Below are 19,489 nucleotides of genomic sequence, written 5' to 3'. Positions count from 1 at the left end.
TAGAAAACATATGTTTATATATATATATATATATAATATTAAGGTCAGGTTCTCGGGAATACAGGGAAAAAAACTGAGGAAGAATGGAAGATAACTATTTGTTCATCTGAACAGAATGCACATATGCATACAAGTAAATCATAAACAATTTGTCCAATAGATGCATACCGATGCATACGACCGGATGAATGTTACTAGGATGTTCCTCATTTTTTTCATTTTTTAGAGGCTTTCCCTGAACCTCCACCTATAATATTATATATGATATAGAGATTTGTCATCATAACGATGCCTTGAAAAAAGTCATGACTTGTAAGATTTGCCGTCATAACAATGCCTTGACCATTGTTCTTTTGACATTATATGTTGTATTTTTGTGTTTGATGGTCTTTGTGTGTTGGCAGTTGCGATATCGAGTGCATTCATTGGTACGTATGGAGTAAATTACGGGAGAATAGCCGACAACATTCCGCGTCCGGAAAGCGTAGTCACGCTTATGAAGGCAGCTAAGATCATGAACACCCGAATCTTTGATGCGGATCACGAAGTTCTCAAGGCGTTTAAAGGCTCCGGCATCGAGATAACAATCGGGCTCGGGAATGAGTTCTTGAAAGACATAAGTGTGAATGAAGACCGAGCCATGGATTGGGTGAAAGAAAATGTCGAGCCGTTTGTACCGGGGACCCGCATCGTCGGTGTTGCGGTCGGCAACGAGGTCTTAGGTAACGCGAATCAAGAACTCTGGGAGGTCTTGGTTCCGGCTGTGAAAAATGTCCATAACGCCCTTGTCCGGCTTCGTTTAGCCGATAAAGTTGAGGTCTCGAGCCCACACTCAGCTGCAGTTTTTGCAACCTCGTACCCTCCATCAGCTGGCGCATTCAAGGAGTCTTTCATGCCCTACATGAAACCACTGCTCGAATTCTTCTCGCAAATTAAATCGCCTTTCTATATAAACACTTACCCTTTTCTTGCATACATTAGTGATCCTGAACACATTGATCTAAACTATGCCCTCTTTAAGAAGAATCCCGGAATCTATGATGAGAAAACTAAACTCCATTATGACAACATGTTCGAGGCTCAAATCGATGCATCCTATGCTGCCTTGGAGAAAGCCGGATTCGAGAAAATGGAAGTCATAGTATCGGAAACCGGCTGGGCTTCAAATGGAGACCCAAATGAAGCAGCTGCTACGGTTACCAATGCTCGGACTTACAATATGAACCTACGTAAAAGGCTGCTAAAAAAAAAGGGCACCCCTTACAGACCAAAGATGGTGGTTAAGGCATATGTTTTTGCTATGTTCAACGAGAACCTAAAGCCTGGACCGACTTCCGAGAGGAATTTTGGCCTATTCAAAGCAGACGGGAGTGTTTCTTACAGTATCGGGTTCACAGGGCTTGTACCTTCTTCAGCAATATCCGCCATCAACTTCAAAGTATGTTGACAATCCTAAAAACCAACTATTCATGATGAATATACCTAAATATTCATGATGAATATTACCTAAATATTCATTACATTCATCATGAATCATTCATAAATAGTTGGTTATCACAGTTCTCAAATAAACCCGCCTCTATACTCGTACTCGGTCAGTTTCTCGTAGTACAGTTCCCTAATTTATCTATTTCGGTTGTTACCTTTCTTTCCTGCAGGGCATTTGGTCTATGCAATTGATGTATGTGATATCTGCTGCGGCTCTGGTGCTGATTATATCTTCATGACAACTCTTAACGGTTCGGGCGTCTGAAGAATCCTTTGAATCAGGCACCACCATGTTAAGTTTGTAGAAAAATTATTTGGGATTAAGAAACATTGGTGTACACTATGGTAGTCTTCCATGAATACAAAGTCTTCTGTTCATTTTTCAGTCTTCTGTGGTAATTCAAAGCACCGACTTTTACTTTTCAATATGCATAATGAGTTGACTTGGGTAAACGAGTAAAACTAGCTTAAGAAAAGGAACGAGTCAAAACACAACCACCTAAGAGAAGGAATTAATGAATTCGGAACCTCCAGAAGAAAGGAATTAGTCAGAATTCAGCTAATTCCTCTAAACTGTCTAATATATATTCCTACGTTGATTTCCTACACTGGAACTCTGCAGTTCCCCTCTTCTTATACCCAAAAAAACAATCAATCGCGTTTCCTATTTCAGGGAAGGAGAATCGGTATATGAACAGAATGACTGTTTCTGCTTTTGTTTCAACGATTGTATTTCAAAGCATAACGCTTCAGGCTCAAACTACTTACGTATTCAAAGACATGGGATGGACTAGACCTGCAATAGCAACTGTACCTGCAAACATTACTCTAGACTCGGCCAGCAACCGCTACTATGGTTGCATCCTGGGCACACATGGTCAAGATGGTCAGAGCCCCGTACGTCTTAGCACAACCATTGCTTGGTCTAGCCTATCAGCTGGTGGGCTCACTACACCTAAAAGCATCCCACCTCCCCTAAGTGTTTCTTCCTCATCTAAATCTAGTTTCTGGAGCATTTTGTTGAACATTATCTTGGGTTTTATCCTTTTAAGATAGCCAAGGTCTGTGGATGGAGTTACAAAAGTTGAATTATGTGCTAAAGTTCGGTAGTATTTTTAATTTTGTTGTTTTTCAAGAATAGGTAGAATAGATATCCTGTGGCCACAATGAGGATCAAGTTAAACATTTTGAAGTGCATATGTATGCAGAGTTCATTTCATATTGTGTATGCAAATTAGATATCTAAAACTGGATATGCAGTTAATATTCAAAATCAATAACACCCAAAGTAGATGTTCAGCATAATGATCAGAAATAGAGATACATAATTTAAATCAATGGTTATTGGGTGCATCAGATCACATGGTAGAGTACTTTACATATCATCTTCTAAAGCAGGTAATAGTCAAGGTTGAAAGAGTTTGTCACCACATTTGCACTTCCAGGAAAGGAGGTAGTAATTGTCTTCCCAATTAGACGATTGATGGCGGTAATCAATCATCTTGGGATGTGGAGGAATAACCAAAGTGGCCTGGCATGGCCTGCAATTCACACACTTGTTCACACACCCTGGTGGCCTTGATCCTAGAATTTTCTTGTTTTGTTGCACACTTGCCACCACCCCTTCATCAACTGCCAATTAATCAACAAATGCATATTTTAAAAACAGAAAAAATTAACCATTATCACAACCAAGAATAACAAAAACCCATTTTGATTTCAATTGTTTAGTTCTTTGAGAGTGGTTATTTCTGTGTTTACCTGATATGGAATGTGATACTGTAACAAATAAGAGAAGAATGACTGTGACAACCACCCTGAGGCCAAGTGTGTAGGTCCTTGCAGGTGCCATCAATAGTTAACAACTGGAAGGGTTGGATATATTAACAGTGATATGCGTATATATATATATATATAAATAGAAGAAGAGTAAGAAGATGATAAAGAGGACTTGTTGTGAGGAATAAATAGTATTTGTCGTGCATGAGGTACTGTTACGGAAAAAGTGGAAATTAAAAGGGTGCTGAGAAAGGGAAGGGAGAGAAATCTTCAGGGGATTGGGTTACTATTTGGATGTGAACAAAACAAGAAAAAGAGATAATGTTTGGAGAAGAAGGGACAGGTTCCTAATGTGAATGACTTCTGTGCCTATTGAATTCAAGCCTCCCAACTCAAATTCTTTTCCCACTCCACATTTCACTGTTGTTTCTTCCTGTTTTTGGGAAAATGTTGCACTGGTTTTGATCTGACTAATTTTTCTTAAATCTTGAGCCATTGAATTCTTTAATTACCAACATTATCCTTGTGATCTGGGCATGCAAAAATCAATGACATTAGTTTTTTTTTTGTGGGTTTGGTCAAACTCCTATTGGACTGCTGCAATTAATGATCTCCCAAGGACTTTCTTCACCAAAGCATTGAAAATATCAAGATTTAACATACCCATAATCTGGAAATCAAGATTAAGAATCGAAGTAGGAAACTTTGACATCTTTAAATGTTTTAAATACTTGTGTGGTAAGCTAGCTCGAATTAGGAAGAGCACAATGCGTAAGACCAACACCAAGACCAAGACCAGCAAATTCGGATTGAAATGTACCTAAAATATGCATAGATAAAGCATAAGAAAACTGGAATATATGAAGAAGATACTAAAAACAACATAATGCTATATTCTTACATGGATTAAGTTTGACGTCAGGGACGAAGTTCATCTGAACCGGGTCATACTCATGGAATTGAAATTTGAAGCGTCATTTCATCAAGCAGTTGATGTGCACAATCTTGCCCATCTCTTTCTGCTGTTTTGCTTTAACCTATTCTTGGCAAATGCTAACAGTTTTTTTCCAATTAAACTCCCAATTATCAAAAGATTTCACTTACAGTAATTCGTACCAAAAAAGCAAAAGCCATCACCACCACTCTCATTGTCAAGAATTTAACAGTTTCTCCTTCTGTAACGCCCATGTACCTTCTCAATGGCAATCATACATTTTTAATGGTAAAGTTACTGCTTCTACACTGCTTTATGCACAGTCTTGACGAAAAGAGCTTTAACGGCTCAGATTTTACTTGGAAATAGTTGTCCCTTTAACCGTAAAAAAGTCTTGTTTCTTCCATTGATAAGACCTTCCATTGTCTCCATGTGCACATGTTACTAGAAAGGGGAAACACAAACAGACGTGTATTTTGATGTTGCTGTTCATATCATGCGCATAACGTCATTCATATTCACAAAAGAGGTAAAACTGAAATGGCAATGGCATACGACAGCAGTCTTCTCCGGCCAAATTTGTGTATAATTTCATTTATAATGTCCATGAACAGAGGAAGAGGGCGAAGTTGAACACACACACACACATATGTGTATATATATATTATATATATAAATCAACGAGACAACCCATGTTAGCAGCCTCAGACTAAGGTACGCTTATGGCGTTTCTGGTAAGCACGGCGTTGGGTAGGTTCAATTGTAAAGAGGCATGGTGATTTGCTCGGCTCCGGTATATGCAGCCGGGGAGTTTTAACGGGTACGGGCCGGGATTCCCCGACAAGCTGAAAACCGGGGCAACCCGTTTTATATGTATATATAATATTAATTAAAATTATATTTCTTAATATATGTTGTATAATTTATTATTTATTTTATCAATATGTTAACCATTGTTGAAGTAAGGATAAACCAGGGTGGAATGGGAATAAGCCCAACAAATCCTGAGAGGGGATTCGATTCCTTGTACTCGTTGGGGCCACGGACGGGGATGAGATAGTGGAATCGGAGCTGAGGATTGCATTCTCCGTTCATCCCCGCCACATTGACACGCGTAATTGTAAACTTAAGTTTCGTTTATGAAACGGGGAAAAAAAGAGCTCGTCACGTGTCTAAGACATTCATGGGATATTCATCATGAATGTTCATTATTCATAATGAATGGAGTTTATTATTCACAAAGGCGGATCCATAAAATCTATCTAGGAGTACCTAGAAAAAATGTAAGAAAATGTACAACTTTACGCTTGAGAAAAACCCTATTTAAGTGTGTGTGTGTGTGTGTGTGTGTATATATAGAGAGAGAGAAAGAGAGAGATTGTTTCAAATGCAACTCATTACATTTGTACAACCAATGCAACCCAATAAATTAAAATATTTATGGAAATGATGAGAGTTCATTTATTATGATTTAAATATTTATGCAAGATGAATAAGGTTCATTAATTATGATCAATATTTTATATTATGAAATTACATATTCATCAAATTAAATCAACGATTGAAATTGAGTTGTATTGGTTGTACAAATATAAGGGGTTGTATAATAACACACTTCTATATATATGTGTGTGTGTGTGTTTTATTTATTAAATATTTGTCAAAAAAATAGTTGTAAAAAATGACTATTTCTATATTTATACAAACAAATTCAAGATATCGTAAAAAATTTATGTATTCAAGAAAGTAAGTTGTTTATTTTAAAACCTTTAGAGAACTTCGCATTCATAAAGAAAGAAAACAACAAATTTTGATATGAATAAATGAAGTTTCAAGTGGATAACTGAGGTTTAGGACTATATCAACTTTTATTTTTAAAGTTTGAGGGGCACCGATGCCGCTTATGGCTCCAAGGTGAGCTCCGCCCCTGATTATTCATAATGAATGTGAAAAAAAAAGGACACGTGTCGTGATGTCCTTTGTCCCTCAATTTATAATTGAAAACAAGTTTGCAACTGAACTTTCCTCTTCATCCTGTATATTTAATTTGAAGTTGAAGTACGCAAAAAATAAGATATACACAGGTCTTTTCTGTATTTCATATAAATTCTTTAATTCATATGATATATATAACTAAAACACTGCTCCATTCAATTATATTATGGACTTGTAAAAAATATGGAATCAGTATCTGAATTTTTCATGGAAAAATCAAAAAATTATAAATAATAAAGATGTTTTAACATGAAAACTCTACAATCGGATTTCCTACACCACCATGGAAATCTGTAGAACGGATCCCACAATTAGAAACGTGTTGAACCTCCTCCCACAATTCTACATTCTCCGCGAATCGAACTTTCTTTTTTGCCTTTCTGTCTTTCTTGACAGAGGACAAACAAGAACGCGGTGGTGATGATGGTGGTGGTGGTGGTGATGGTGGTGCCTCCGTAGCCATTGAATCTTGGTTTTCTCCTGCGGAAGTGGTGGTGGTCCCGAGTAGGGAGAGGAAGATTACGGTACCGGAGACCGCCATGGCCGCTGCTAACACCACCACTTGGGAACTCCAAACCGGCGGCATCCTTTTGATCTTCTCTTCCACTCGAATCTTGAAAGACGTAATTGGTTTGACATGGAACAAGTGGTCATGAATTTAATTTATGAACACACAAAGAGTGGACACACATGACCATTGTTCTTGGTGGTGGGAAAGTTCCTCCAAGAAAATATTGCATTTCCTAGAAAGAACAAAAAAAGACCGATACACTAAAACGTGTATTTATCTATTTATATATTAACGTATTTTTATAAAATACCCGAATAAGACATATGAACTTAAAGACATAGGTTATTTTCAGAAGGGATTTCATCGTTTAAAACAGGTTTAACAAATCTGTTACACGATAAAAAGAGAGGATTTTATGAGAATAACTTAGGGACATGTAACGTCTTGTAGGGTTGGGTTCATGTGAGACCAACATATTTTTGTGAGACCATATTTTTACACTTGAAACTTCACAACAAAACATTATGAAGGTAAAAAAAAATGTTATTAATAATATTATATATTAAAGTTTTAATGTAAATGATGTGTTAAAATGTGGTGGGGTTGGAAATTTGAAGGAAGGAAGGAATGGTGTAGAGCATGGGGGTATTCAATAAAAGCCAATTGGAAATGATGGTTGAGGTGGTTGAGTCAATTTGGTCAATTCTGGAGGGTACATCTTGGACTTACTTTTGCATTTCTTGGGGGTCAATCATTTTTAAGTTTAAATAATAAAAATTAAATATGATAAGAATATAAAGATACAGTGTAATAGCTGGGTTTCGGTGAGAAAGAAAGTTACGATGAGAAACGTAAGAAAAGATCTCCACCCTTGATGTATATTAAGATGAGGTGCACCAAAATGGACCGGATCAGTCATCGTATCAATCACGATTCATGTGTGAGTTTGATGTTAAAGTTGATAAAGGGTTCAGATCCGATCTTATGATTCTCACATTAAGGGGCCGTTTACCTAAACACTTACTCGATAAGCATTTACCGGTAAAATTCAACGTTATCGTTTACTTACCAGGTAAAATTTTATTCACTAAAACGCATTGTATGTAACAATTTATCCCAGTAAGTGCTAACCATGGTAAGAGTCATCATTCTCACTTACCGGGTAAGGCTTTCGATTCTTGCCTTCGCTCTTACCGGGTAAGATTTTTAGTCATTGTCATATTCATCCAGTAAAGTAAAGTGACTTGGTAAGCACTTATCCGGGTAAGCGTTTGGTAAACGACACCTAACTCTCCTTCTTACACGATCATTTGTCATGTTACCAAATAATTTGTATATACATTATTGTGAAAATCTTTACGTTGTGTTTTCGATTACTTTTTAACAAAGAGAAATGATGGAAAGTAGTGGAATGAAAAAAACGTTGTCTTCGATTTTTTTAAGGAAAGGAAAAGAAAATGAACGAAAATAATGTTGATTTTCCTTCCAAAACTTTTCTTCCAAATATGGAAGGAAAGGGAAAAGAAAAAGAAAAATAAATAAAAACAATTATAAATATTTAAAAATTACATATCCACCTGTCGGTTATAACTCACTTAAAAATAAATAAGGGCATATTCGTAAAAATAACATGTTTTCTTTCTTTTTTCTTATATTCAAGAACATGAAAATTTATTTTTATTACTTCTCTTTCCTTTTTTGCCCTTTTCTCTCAAAAACATCAAAATTTATTTTATTTCCTTCATCTTCCTTCCCTCTCAAGAACACAAATAAAAAAAACGCATCCATTTGTTTTCTTTCCGTTTCTTATCTTTTCTTCTCAAATTCGAAAACACGAGATTAAAGATTTATATGTGACTCGACGTTATATATATATATATATATATATATAGATTTACATATGTATTTTCAAATGGATTTTTTCGATGATTTACGTGTGTATATATATATATATATATAACCTTGATTTTTTTTTTTTTGGACATCTCCAATCTATCACTAAAAAATAACACTAAAAATACTAGAAATGGTGGGTCCGTTGAACACTAAAAACCATGTTTAATATTATAATAATAATAAACATCTTAATATATCAAACTTTTAACAATATCTATATATATACATATAAAATTATTAAACTTAATATTATATTAATATATTTTCAAAAAGGCCTTTTTTATTGACGTCTAAATATAGACATCAACATTTTTATCTTCATTTTTTTAATATTTTAACATCAAATTGGAAATAAAAACACCTTTATTTTTATGTTTTTGATATTTTTAATGTTGAATGTGGCAAAACTAAATTGGATTTATTGAAATTGATAAGTTGGATTTCTTTTATATTGATATGATATGTGCAAATTTTATATATTTTTATATCAAAGTTATCTTGCAATTAATGTTAAGTTGATGCTTAAAACGTCCATTTTTACTTAGGTTAATATTTATTCTCATGAGGCCATTAAAGGTGAGAAAAATGTATTTGATTATGTGTTTTGTTTGGCCCATAACAGCAGCCCAAGTCTAAGCCCAAAAGAAACAGCAAAACAAATCGAGAAGGAGCTTGGGCTGCTGCCCAAACCAGTAAGCGAGTCGCGAGAGAGAGAGAGAGAGAGAGAGAGAGACGTGTGCAGCGAGAGAAGTGCGATGGAGAAGGGACATCGTGCAATGATCGACGTGGGCAGCGAGGGTCGTGGAGAGGAACAAGATAGAAGGGGCTGTCAATACAAAAAGAAGGGGAGTCTATCGAAGGGAGGCTGTTCGACAGGGGAGAAAAGCAGTCGGTTCGACAGGGGAGAAGAGACAGTCGCGAGGGCTGTTCGTTTTGGAAGCAGCCGACAGCAAGAAAAATCGAGGGCTGTCGATTAGAGGCAGAAATCGAAAAGGATCGAGAGAGGGACAGCAGACGGGAGGAAGAAACCGAGTGACAGCAAGGGGCTGTCAATTGAAAACAGCAGCAAGCTGTTTGATTGGAGAAGATGGATGYKAGACGGTGGTTCCATTGAAGAACACGGATGCAAGAATTGGAGAAGACAACCTTTTCTCATCAATCTTCCTGATTCTTATGGTAAACCTAAAACCCTTAGAATCAGTAACTTAGTTTAACCATGTCTTGCTAATTTGTTCATTCCAACATTGATTTAATTAGGTTTTGATTTGTTATTGCTTTGAGATTTCATTGTAATCGTGTTTGAACAAGCTTATTTGTTTGATTTCTGAACTTAATGTTAATCCTATTTGGGTTTTTAATTAGTTTAGCTAACTGATTGGAAATCTTTTATGGAATGGTTATTCAAAATACTTAGATACGTAATTGTCTTAGAGTTTTGATAGAATAACAATAATATTCATTTGGTTTTGATAAGGTTTCCGGATTGAATATTTGAAATCTTGCGATTAGAGCCTCGATAAGCCGAGCTTATGAGCTTATGGCTTTGAATTGGTAATTTTTCTAGTCCGGTAAAGCTAGTCGCACCTATGAGTTTAAGAGCTTATTTAAATTTGTATTTGTGGTTAAGGGTTGATTAGAGAGCTTATTTTAGTCAACAATTATCTATGGAAAATGCGGGTCGTTAGAGCTTGTTAACGATTAAAGCCAATTCGGGCTTGTTCTTTCCGTTTACATTTTTGGAATCGATGATAGGCACTAACATCTTAACCGGTATTAAATCGATGTTGGGATTTTAATCAATTGTTTTAGTTTATATTATTGCATTTGTAGAGTAATTAATCAAATTCAAACCCCCCCCCCCCTTGTGATTATTAGTATTTTTACGCTTCCATCGTGTGCTTGATTCGCTAGTCGTATAACGTTAGACCGAGTCTCTGTGGATTCGACCCGACTTACACTACTACAATTTTGGTTGTAATTAGTCGTTAGTTGGAATTTATTATTTGGTGGACTCGGCATCCGGCATGATACGTCTCTCATTTACAAGAAACAAGATTGCAATTGTGTTAATGTGAACGTTTACAAAATTAAAGTAGAACAACATCATTAACTATTTTTGCGATACGAACAGGGAGTGGGTAATTCACATAAACAACTTTATCCATAGAGGAAGGGGTTCAGGGGTTGTGTGGTTGGTTTTCCATTAAGTCATGTGTGGATTAATTTGTTTGTATAGACCGGAAAGATTTTGGTTTGGGAGAGGTTTAATATTAGATGGAATGAGCATGTTTTTAATTGGGAGGGTAGGTTTGAAAAAAAAAACTTGGCTTCTGCATAAAGCTCCCCCTGTAAGCATATTGAATAAGTCACTTTCTATATGATTAAGTCAGTACCAAAAAGTCATATATAACTTATCAAGTAAGCTTTAAACTCATTAAGTTACTAACAATGTTATAAACAGTTTGGAAACATATATATATTCTACCAGACAAAGATGACAACAAGAAGGCACAATGCACATATAAAAAGGGTCATTGGTACACATCTTAGAAAATATCAAACATGATAAACATTAATTCTTTTGGTAAAAGAAGACAACACCTCTTACAAACCTTATGTAAGAATGCAAATTAAGAATCAAGTATAGCTTATTATTCAACTAAAGTTTCGTTTACTAACACAAATCAGGTAACTGCTAACAGAGTAAGTGAGGCTCTTGATCCTTACCGGGACAAAACTTCAGCCAACGACATTGCGGGTCAGAGGGTGTAGGTAAATAATATTATTCATATTGGATCAGCGCAACTTACCAGGTAAAAAGCTGCAAGCGTTTAGTAAACAGCCCCTAAGATGCAATAAAGATTTGAGGTTAAAAATACGAAACAAGCAAGCACTCTTTTTTTAAGTAGTAAGGATGGGAGGGAGGTAATCGGATTTAGCACCAAGGATACGTGCACTTGTATCCGGGAAACACTCGGTTCCCGGGAGTTCTGTAATATCGCCTTTTCTAGTAACACCAACGGGATAGCGAAGCAAGTGACCAGGGAGATCACGATCGAGATCTTCACTGGCATATAGATCCCAGTATTTGTCAGCCATCTCGTTCACCTTGTTTACGCAATCCTTGTTTTCTGGGCGTTCAAAGCTGTCATCGAGCATTCCGAGGTGTTCGTACCATAAAGCCATACGGAAGCCATGGACATGTCCCCTAGCGGGTGTTTGGGTAGCAAGATGGTATGGTTGATAGGCTCCCATGGCTATTTCGGAATCTCGGGCACCATCCATGGATCGTTGGTTGATGTTAGCGGATCCAACGATTATGTATTCATCATCAACTGCACCATGGTAGATATATATATAAGATGTTAGATTACCATGTTCTGAAATGTCAATCTACCATGGTCTTATTTCAAAGCTATTAGAGTCTTGTATCTACTAGACATGGACCGAAAAACTTATATAATGGTCAAATGAGAACACCTTCATGTTATGAAAACGTGAAAACATCTTTTTTACTATAGTCAATCATATGGGATATTAAATCAGAGACACATGCACCTTAGCACGACCAAGGTCGAGGGCCAAGTCATCCGCACACCACACCCTCACGTGTATTATCACATGTAATAAGTGTGTCCTTACGTTTACGTAAAATGAAAGTGTTCTCGTTTGATCAACCACCTATGTGTGTGTGTATAGATATGGATCGTGTGAGAATAAGAGTTATACATAGAATGGTGAAAACACTTTCGAGTCTTTAGATGAGTTGATTTTTTTATCTAACTTAATTTTTTCAACTACTTTGAGTATCTTCAATTACATTCATCTAAATTAGATTACCTTTAGCTACATTCATCTACTTTGATCATCAAATTTATCTTCATTTTTAAGTCACTTTTATCGAACCTTTACATACACTTAATCACTTCCATATTCATGGATTTGTTAAAGTTTTGATCATTACGATAAAATAGGTAAACAAAGATAGTCGAATGTAGATGAAAGTTTTGTTCTCATCATCTCATCATAACCCTTATTCTCATCAAAACCCAACCCTATATATATATATATATATATATATATATATGCTTCATTTTTATCTTTAAAATAGCTATTAGAGAGATTCAAAGAGGTTCCACACATTCTAATATGATATAAGAGTCATGGTTTACCATCACCTAAGGACTCGACACACTATTTTGCCTCTGTTTGAAAGGGTCGTATCAACTAGACATGGAATATCAAACCTGAATATATGTAGTTACCTCTCCTCTTCCTACAAAGTGCTCTTTAAATCGAGAATCAAAAGGGTATATATGTTATGTAGTAACCTTAACAAGGGATGTAGGGTATGTAATTAAGACACTAAAAAGGTAAGTTTATTAAAGTTTCCACTTACCAATCATCATTTTGGAATGCACGTAGATCATAAAGCGTCGGTTCTCTTGGGCATGAAGATAACCTGAATCTGGTTCAGGTGCTTCCGTAGGTTCATATTCTCCGCTCTTCTTCGCCTCACGATTTCCAAGACAAAAGAAAGTGAGATACTCTCGTGGATCATCATCAAGTCCCTTATCTTGGAGGGCATCTACAATATCTTTATACATCATCTCCATTGTTCTTCGTTGCCAGTCCAGTATGGCCTGAACGGATCCACTTTCTGGGATTCCTTCAGGCCACATCGGTACCACAATGTAAACAATAAACTTTTCCCCTTCTTGAATCTTGGTCACAATCTTTAAAGAAAGTTCTTTTGGAATGAGGTGTAAAGCCCCGACTTCATCGACATCAATATCATCTGATTTCCATGCAAAAGAGCTTCCAAGGAAATATTGGTTCTCAATATAGATGAAATGTTTTGCTCTCCGAATAGCATTAATGTAAGCATCTTGAATACTTCGATCGATGATATTATCCTTGCCACTTACAAGACCTGATTTGGATGCTTCTTCCGGTGTATCTGGGAAGCCAAAGGCTGCACCACCATCGATGGATCGGAACAGCTGCACATTCCATGTCTCTTGATCATTAGGGAACGTGACCGGAGATGGCGGGATTAGGATGTCATCAAGTTGTTTCAAGTCAACCAATACGTTTTTCCCACCTTGCTTTCTCCATCTTTGCTCAAAATTGAACAAAACATCCCACGCAATCGGTCCTTCGACCCGAGAATGAATGTCATGCCAAGGCTCCCTTGGACCACCTTTAGCTATGGAAGCTCCAGCATAATTAGGTTGATGAAAATCATCATGGTGAGCAGAATCTAGGGTACTAAAAAGAGGATGGAAGGCAGAATCATATCTGCCATCACATAGATCAATACCACCAACAAAACTCATGACCCTTCGTTTCTGCGATCCTCCCCTGGGCAGCTCATGATCTACCACTACAATCTTCTGGTGGTGAGTAAACATGGTGGATACTTTGAGATCTTGAATGATGCTTCCTCCATCATCAGGATCGCGTGGGCATAAAATACAATGAACATCAGTGTCTTTGAAGAAGTTTTCAGTTTCTTCATCATGGGTAGCCATTAATCCATCCTCCTTAAATACATTTACAGAAGTTCTGTCATCCCAAACGAGCATAGCAACTCTAACACCTTCATCTGCCTTCTTTTTTAGCAGTTGGCCAAGTAGGACATCTCCTCCAGGCTTCTGCCTATTTGGGTCTCTGATTAAAGGGATCTGGGTGTATACAGACCATCCAGTAATGTAAATAAAGTGTTTTGCATCAGAAATGGCATCAAAGATATCTTCCCAGCATCTATGTGGCTCATAATACTTGCCACCAGCAAGTGATATCTTAGGGATGAAATTATCAGGCACATGAGCATCTTGGTATAAAGAAACTCGACATCCTTGTCTCTGAGCAAAGAATGTGTAAGGAACTCCGGGATACTTTCCGGTTTTAATTCCACGATCCCAGTTACGATCTTGAGTGACATCAAAGTATTGTAGCTTCACATGGATCTTAGAACCAGCTGGCGTGGGGTTGTTGTCTTCATCCATGATCTCAATCCATTTGTCTACCTCATCCCCATCTAAGAGTTCTCTAACAGGCATGTAAGCTCTTCCAAGTAATGTTGCACCAATGGGATTATCGTCCTTAACAGTGAATATGATATTAGAAGCATGGTGAGCACAATAAATGTGGAAAGATTCGTACCACCTTGGGTTTTGGGGTTCGTTCTCTATCATCCTAGTTCGTCCAACTCTGCTTTTTTCTAGATCGATTGTTGCATAAATTTTGGGAGTTCCTTCTCCAAATCCAACAGTCTCCTGTATGTTTGCCATAAGCTGCAAGAAAAAAACAAATATATGAAATCTCGTTATTGGGATAAAGTATAACACTAATAATCACCGAAACATCCTTCAGAAGTTGAATTCAGCAACATAAAATTCGGTTGTTTGAAGTGAAACAAGATCACGCATCATACATTTAGACATGAGGTTATGTAACCATGAAGGAGTGGCATCCAATTTCCAGTGACTTCTGTGTTTATCTATTTGCTAACAATCACTAAAACATATTGGTAAAAATGAATTTTTGTTAACAAGTTTTCTTAATTTTGTCATGTTTACATGCATCTTAGAGATCTGATCGTTGTTAAAAAAAATCTTATTTAAAACTTATATACATCGATCATATCAAAATTTGGTTACTTTCAACTTTTGATTATAAGCAACGAGAATAACACAAATTGTATCATTATTTTATGTGAACATACTAGCGAACAGTTGGTGTTCCTAAAATGTCATTCACTTGATATACATCGTTGTTAATGAGTATAAAATCAGTCATCAATAATATTGATGAAAACAAACGAAACGATTGAAATCAACATGATAACATCTGCATACGATCCTAATTACCTTCCCGAATACATTAGGGCCACCACCTTCACGGAGCTTGTCAACCTCATAGACTGTAACATGAAGAGTTCCATGGAGCAGTACCTTAGACATTTCCTATCCTGCGTCATATAAACAATCGAATATTACGCATTACTCATTTTTCATCAAATTGCTACCACATAATCACATTTTTACAATATATAAAACAATATTACACACACAAGCACATACTAACGATCATACGAAGGATGAAATAGCCCAAAAGCAGACTGGCTGATCAACACCAATTAATCGAGAACAATATTCGTCAATCAAGTGATTCAATAGCTAGATTAGAACATAATTCGTGTTCATTTCAACTGAGCTATGAATTATGTGAACAATTACTGATAGAAAACATGCTTACCTTTTTGATGAAACTGAGAGAGAGGAAAACACAGAGGATACGATCCGAACTCCAATGCAAAGAGGTAATAAGAGGCAAGGGGAAGTGTGGGAGGGAAATAGCGATCCGTGAAAACAGTTGTTGTAAAAACTCAAAGCTAACCGATAAAACCGTTTTGTTTTTAGGAATGAGTAAATTACATTTTTAGTCCCTATGGATTGTATAAATTGCTATTTTTGTCCACGTGTTAAGAAATTGCGTCCATATGGTTTTACAATTCTTTATTGTTTTAGTCGCTTGTATTTATCTATGGATAAAAATAGCAATAAATTACAAATTATACGAACGAAAATCACAATTTCTCAACCATAAAGACGGAAATCAAAATTATTAACAAATCTTTTGTTTTTTTAAACAACATAATTATCACATTTTATTGGTAGATATAAATCATAACCATATGTATAAAAAATAAAATAAAAAATATAAATATTGCATTTCAGACCTTATAAATGATCTTTTAAAATTTAAAAGCATCTTCAACAGCTATGTTATATTATTTTTTTTCACTTTTTTCTCTATTTTACAAAAAAGTTTAGCATAGTTGTTGGAGCAAACTTTTCTCATATCTTCAAAATATCTAAAACAACATAGTTGTTGGAGGGGTTGAGTTCCAGTGAGAATGTGAGTTAAGATGAGAAACGTAAGAAGAGATCTCCGTCATTGGATGATACTGAGATGAGATGCATCGAGATGCACCTGAACAATCCCCGTATCAGACGTTATTCATGGGTGGGTTTAAGATTAAAAGTGATAAAGGGTCTAGATTCTTTCTTACGCTTCTCATTTTAACTCTTATTTTGACGTGATCATTCGCCGTTGTTGGAGATGTTCTAACATTACAACTATTTAATCATTAAGCCGGTAACCATATATTAAGAACAACGATAATTTCTTAATCTTAAGGGGTGTTTGTTAGTAGCTTAACGAGTATAATTAGACTCACAACTTATTCGGTCAGCTATAAATGACTATTTGGTAGTGGCTTGATGATATAGAAATTGGCTTATTCAATAAGCTTCTAAGGAAAGTTTTGTGTAGAAAAACAAGTTTTTTTTTCAAACATGTCTCTTCCAATTAAAAAATATGTTTCTTTCATCTATTAAAAAATCCTCTAAACAAAACATTATCAATCATACAGATAGATTAATTCACACAGACAACTTTATCTATTTAGAACTTTACGAAAAATCAATCAAACGACCCTCAATCTATTACCAGTAATCACTGCTCGATTATAACAACGAATTTGATTTATATTTATGGTTCTAATTACACCTGGTCTATCACCGTATCACGTTGGAACGGTTTGATGGGCTTAATTGGGCCTAATTTGGTTCTAACTGGGCTTTGATTACTTGGACTTGGACTTGGACCGTTGGACGGTTTTAATGATTTTATACTAAATTTTTGAGCAAGTATTATATTTGATATTTTAAATTAATGTTTTAATAATTTTAGGCATCTGTTACTAAATGCTTACTGGATAAGCGTTTACTAGAAAGAGACATCACTCTCACTTATCTTATAGTGTAGCATTCTCAGCAATCAAAATGGATTGTTGGTAAATGTGTTAAATCATATCTCACCGTATTAGTTCAAACCATGATAGCCATTTTATAATTTCAAAACTGTAGGGACTAAAAGTGTTACTTTTGACAAACCACAAGGACCAAATTTGTAGTTTATTCTTAATCTAATTTCTTAAATATATATAAAATAGTAAGAGTGAACTACAATTTTGGTCTCTTTGGTTTATATCAATCTTCAAAAATGGTCCTTAAAGTCTTAGACTTCAATAACTACTATTAACATCTCTACCGTTTACATTTTGCTTAAAAAATTATCTTTCGACTTAACTCTGTTAACTTTTCTTCGTTAAATTAGGGGTAATTTAGTCCTTTTACCTTTCTTTCTTTTTTGTCCTTTTTTCTATTTTTTGGTGACTGGAACGTCGGAGATGATATATTGGGTTGGCCAGAGGTAGCTCGTGGCCGACGATAATCTACACACATATATATATATATATAGAGAGAGAGAGAGAGAGAGGGGGTGTGTGTGTGCATGTAATGTATGTGTATATATACGTTTGTATATAATTATTTAAGTTAATAATTAAATATATAACCATTGCTATTTTAATAGGCAAAAGACAAAATAGAAAAAGACAAATGAATTAGTAAAAAAGACAATAATACCCTTTATTTAACGGACAATTTTAACAGAGCTAGCGATTAGGGACGATTTTCAAAGCAAAATGTAAATGATAGAGATATTAATTGTAGTTATTGAAGTCTAGGGACCACTTTCAGAGATTGATGTAAACCACAAAGACCAAAAATTGTAGTTTACTCAAAGAGTAAGTTACTTCTTTTACCATGTGATTTGTTAATAATTGTTCCAAGTAGTTTAGAAATTTGCAGTTTTAGTCCCTATGGATTATAATTCATTATTATTTTTATCTTTATGATTTACAATTTATTGTTGTTTCCATCCCTACAACCATAAGAATAAAAATCACAATTAAAACAAAAATACATTATTAAAACTATTGATGTCGAAACAATTAAAATGACATTAGTATTGAATATTAAAAAATATATAAAAATCATATAATATTTTACGAGAAAATCAGATAAGATTTCATATAATATTAACGATTGTTTAATAAATGGACCTTTGAGGACCAGTGTTAATTTTTATAAACAATTTTAGAAAAAATAATTGTATTGGAAAAGGTTTTTAAAGATGTATTTTTGTTTAATAAAAACCAGAGTCCAAATTTCAAATTGGCAAACATATTTTTTTTATTAATTTGGATATCCAACCCGTTATGCGAGTCGTCTAATCTGAGGACGACCACCTGCTTTGCAGATAGACCGGAGTCACCGCATTTAAATCTCCGTGACCACAAATGGATTTTTATTTCTCTTTGAATTTGAACATGGGACCTCCTGGTACTTTTGAACTTTGGAGCCAATCTCAAACCAATCATGATTAACATATTATTAAAAACCAATAAACATGAATTGTTGTTTTCTTAGGGTTTCGGACGGGTTCGGGGGATGGATCATGAGATCCTACCCGATCCAACTAACCCGAAATAATTTTCGGATTTCGGACCTCGGGTTGGTTCGGTTTGGATTTTTTCGGTTGGGTTTTTCGGATAATTCCAATTGGATCGGATTTTGCACAGCCCTGAACATGATGTTTAGGTTATCAAGAGCATCTCTAGTAGATACTTTTAAAGAAACTTTTAGGTGAAGCATGTACGAGAGAAAAATAATATTCTATTATATGTATAAAATATTATAATAATATTAATATTGTAATATTTAAAATAAAGAATATATGTTATAGATACTTTAAGGGTTTCGTTTGGTTTGCACGATTGGTTTAGAGATTTGGATTTCATAAAGGATTTGGAGGGATTTCAATTGAAATGGATTTTAAATTATTGGTGTGTTTGATTTGTAGGATTTGGAATGGAAATGAGTTCCATTATTTATAAAAATAAGTTACAAAACAAATGTTTTTAACATTTTTTAAAACCTTATTAAAAATGATATATATATATATATATA

General features: G+C 35.3%; 2 protein-coding genes across 2 annotated transcripts in view; one reads left to right on the top strand and one right to left on the bottom strand.

Moving 5' to 3' along the window:
* LOC112509220 (glucan endo-1,3-beta-glucosidase 14-like) overlaps positions 1-1,851 on the top strand; it is a 2,448-nt gene extending 597 nt beyond the window's left edge. The window contains exons 2-3 of the mRNA XM_025114076.1: positions 405-1,438; positions 1,659-1,851. Of these exons, the coding sequence (XP_024969844.1) occupies positions 405-1,438; positions 1,659-1,727 (1,103 nt within the window). The 3' untranslated portion in view covers positions 1,728-1,851. The remainder of the gene's footprint in view (positions 1-404; positions 1,439-1,658) is intronic.
* A 9,653-nt stretch (positions 1,852-11,504) lies between these two features.
* LOC112510280 (phospholipase D alpha 1) lies at positions 11,505-15,571 on the bottom strand. The gene is made up of 3 exons (XM_025115639.1): positions 15,479-15,571; positions 13,003-14,902; positions 11,505-11,938 (listed from the first exon to the last, which is right to left on the bottom strand). Exons 1-3 carry the CDS (start codon positions 15,569-15,571, stop codon positions 11,505-11,507), a joined length of 2,427 nt encoding a protein of 808 aa, XP_024971407.1.
* Between the last annotated feature and the right edge of the window lie 3,918 nt (positions 15,572-19,489).

This window comes from Cynara cardunculus (genome assembly GCF_001531365.2).
Source record: "Cynara cardunculus var. scolymus isolate 2C chromosome LG 3, CcrdV1, whole genome shotgun sequence".
Taxonomy (NCBI): domain Eukaryota; kingdom Viridiplantae; phylum Streptophyta; class Magnoliopsida; order Asterales; family Asteraceae; genus Cynara; species Cynara cardunculus.
This window is presented reverse-complemented; position numbering and strand designations above follow the sequence as displayed.

Bases quoted from the DNA above. Each gene is read 5' to 3' on its own strand.
- LOC112510280 (XM_025115639.1), bottom strand. From the start codon at position 15,571: ATGTCTAAGGTACTGCTCCATGGAACTCTTCATGTTACAGTCTATGAG. The intron at 14,903-15,478 runs GTAATTAGGATC...TTTTTCTTGCAG, and splicing joins GCCCTAATGTATTCGGGAAG to CTTATGGCAAACATACAGGA. The intron at 11,939-13,002 runs GTAAGTGGAAAC...ACCATGGTGCAG, and splicing joins GCATTCCAAAATGATGATTG to TTGATGATGAATACATAATC.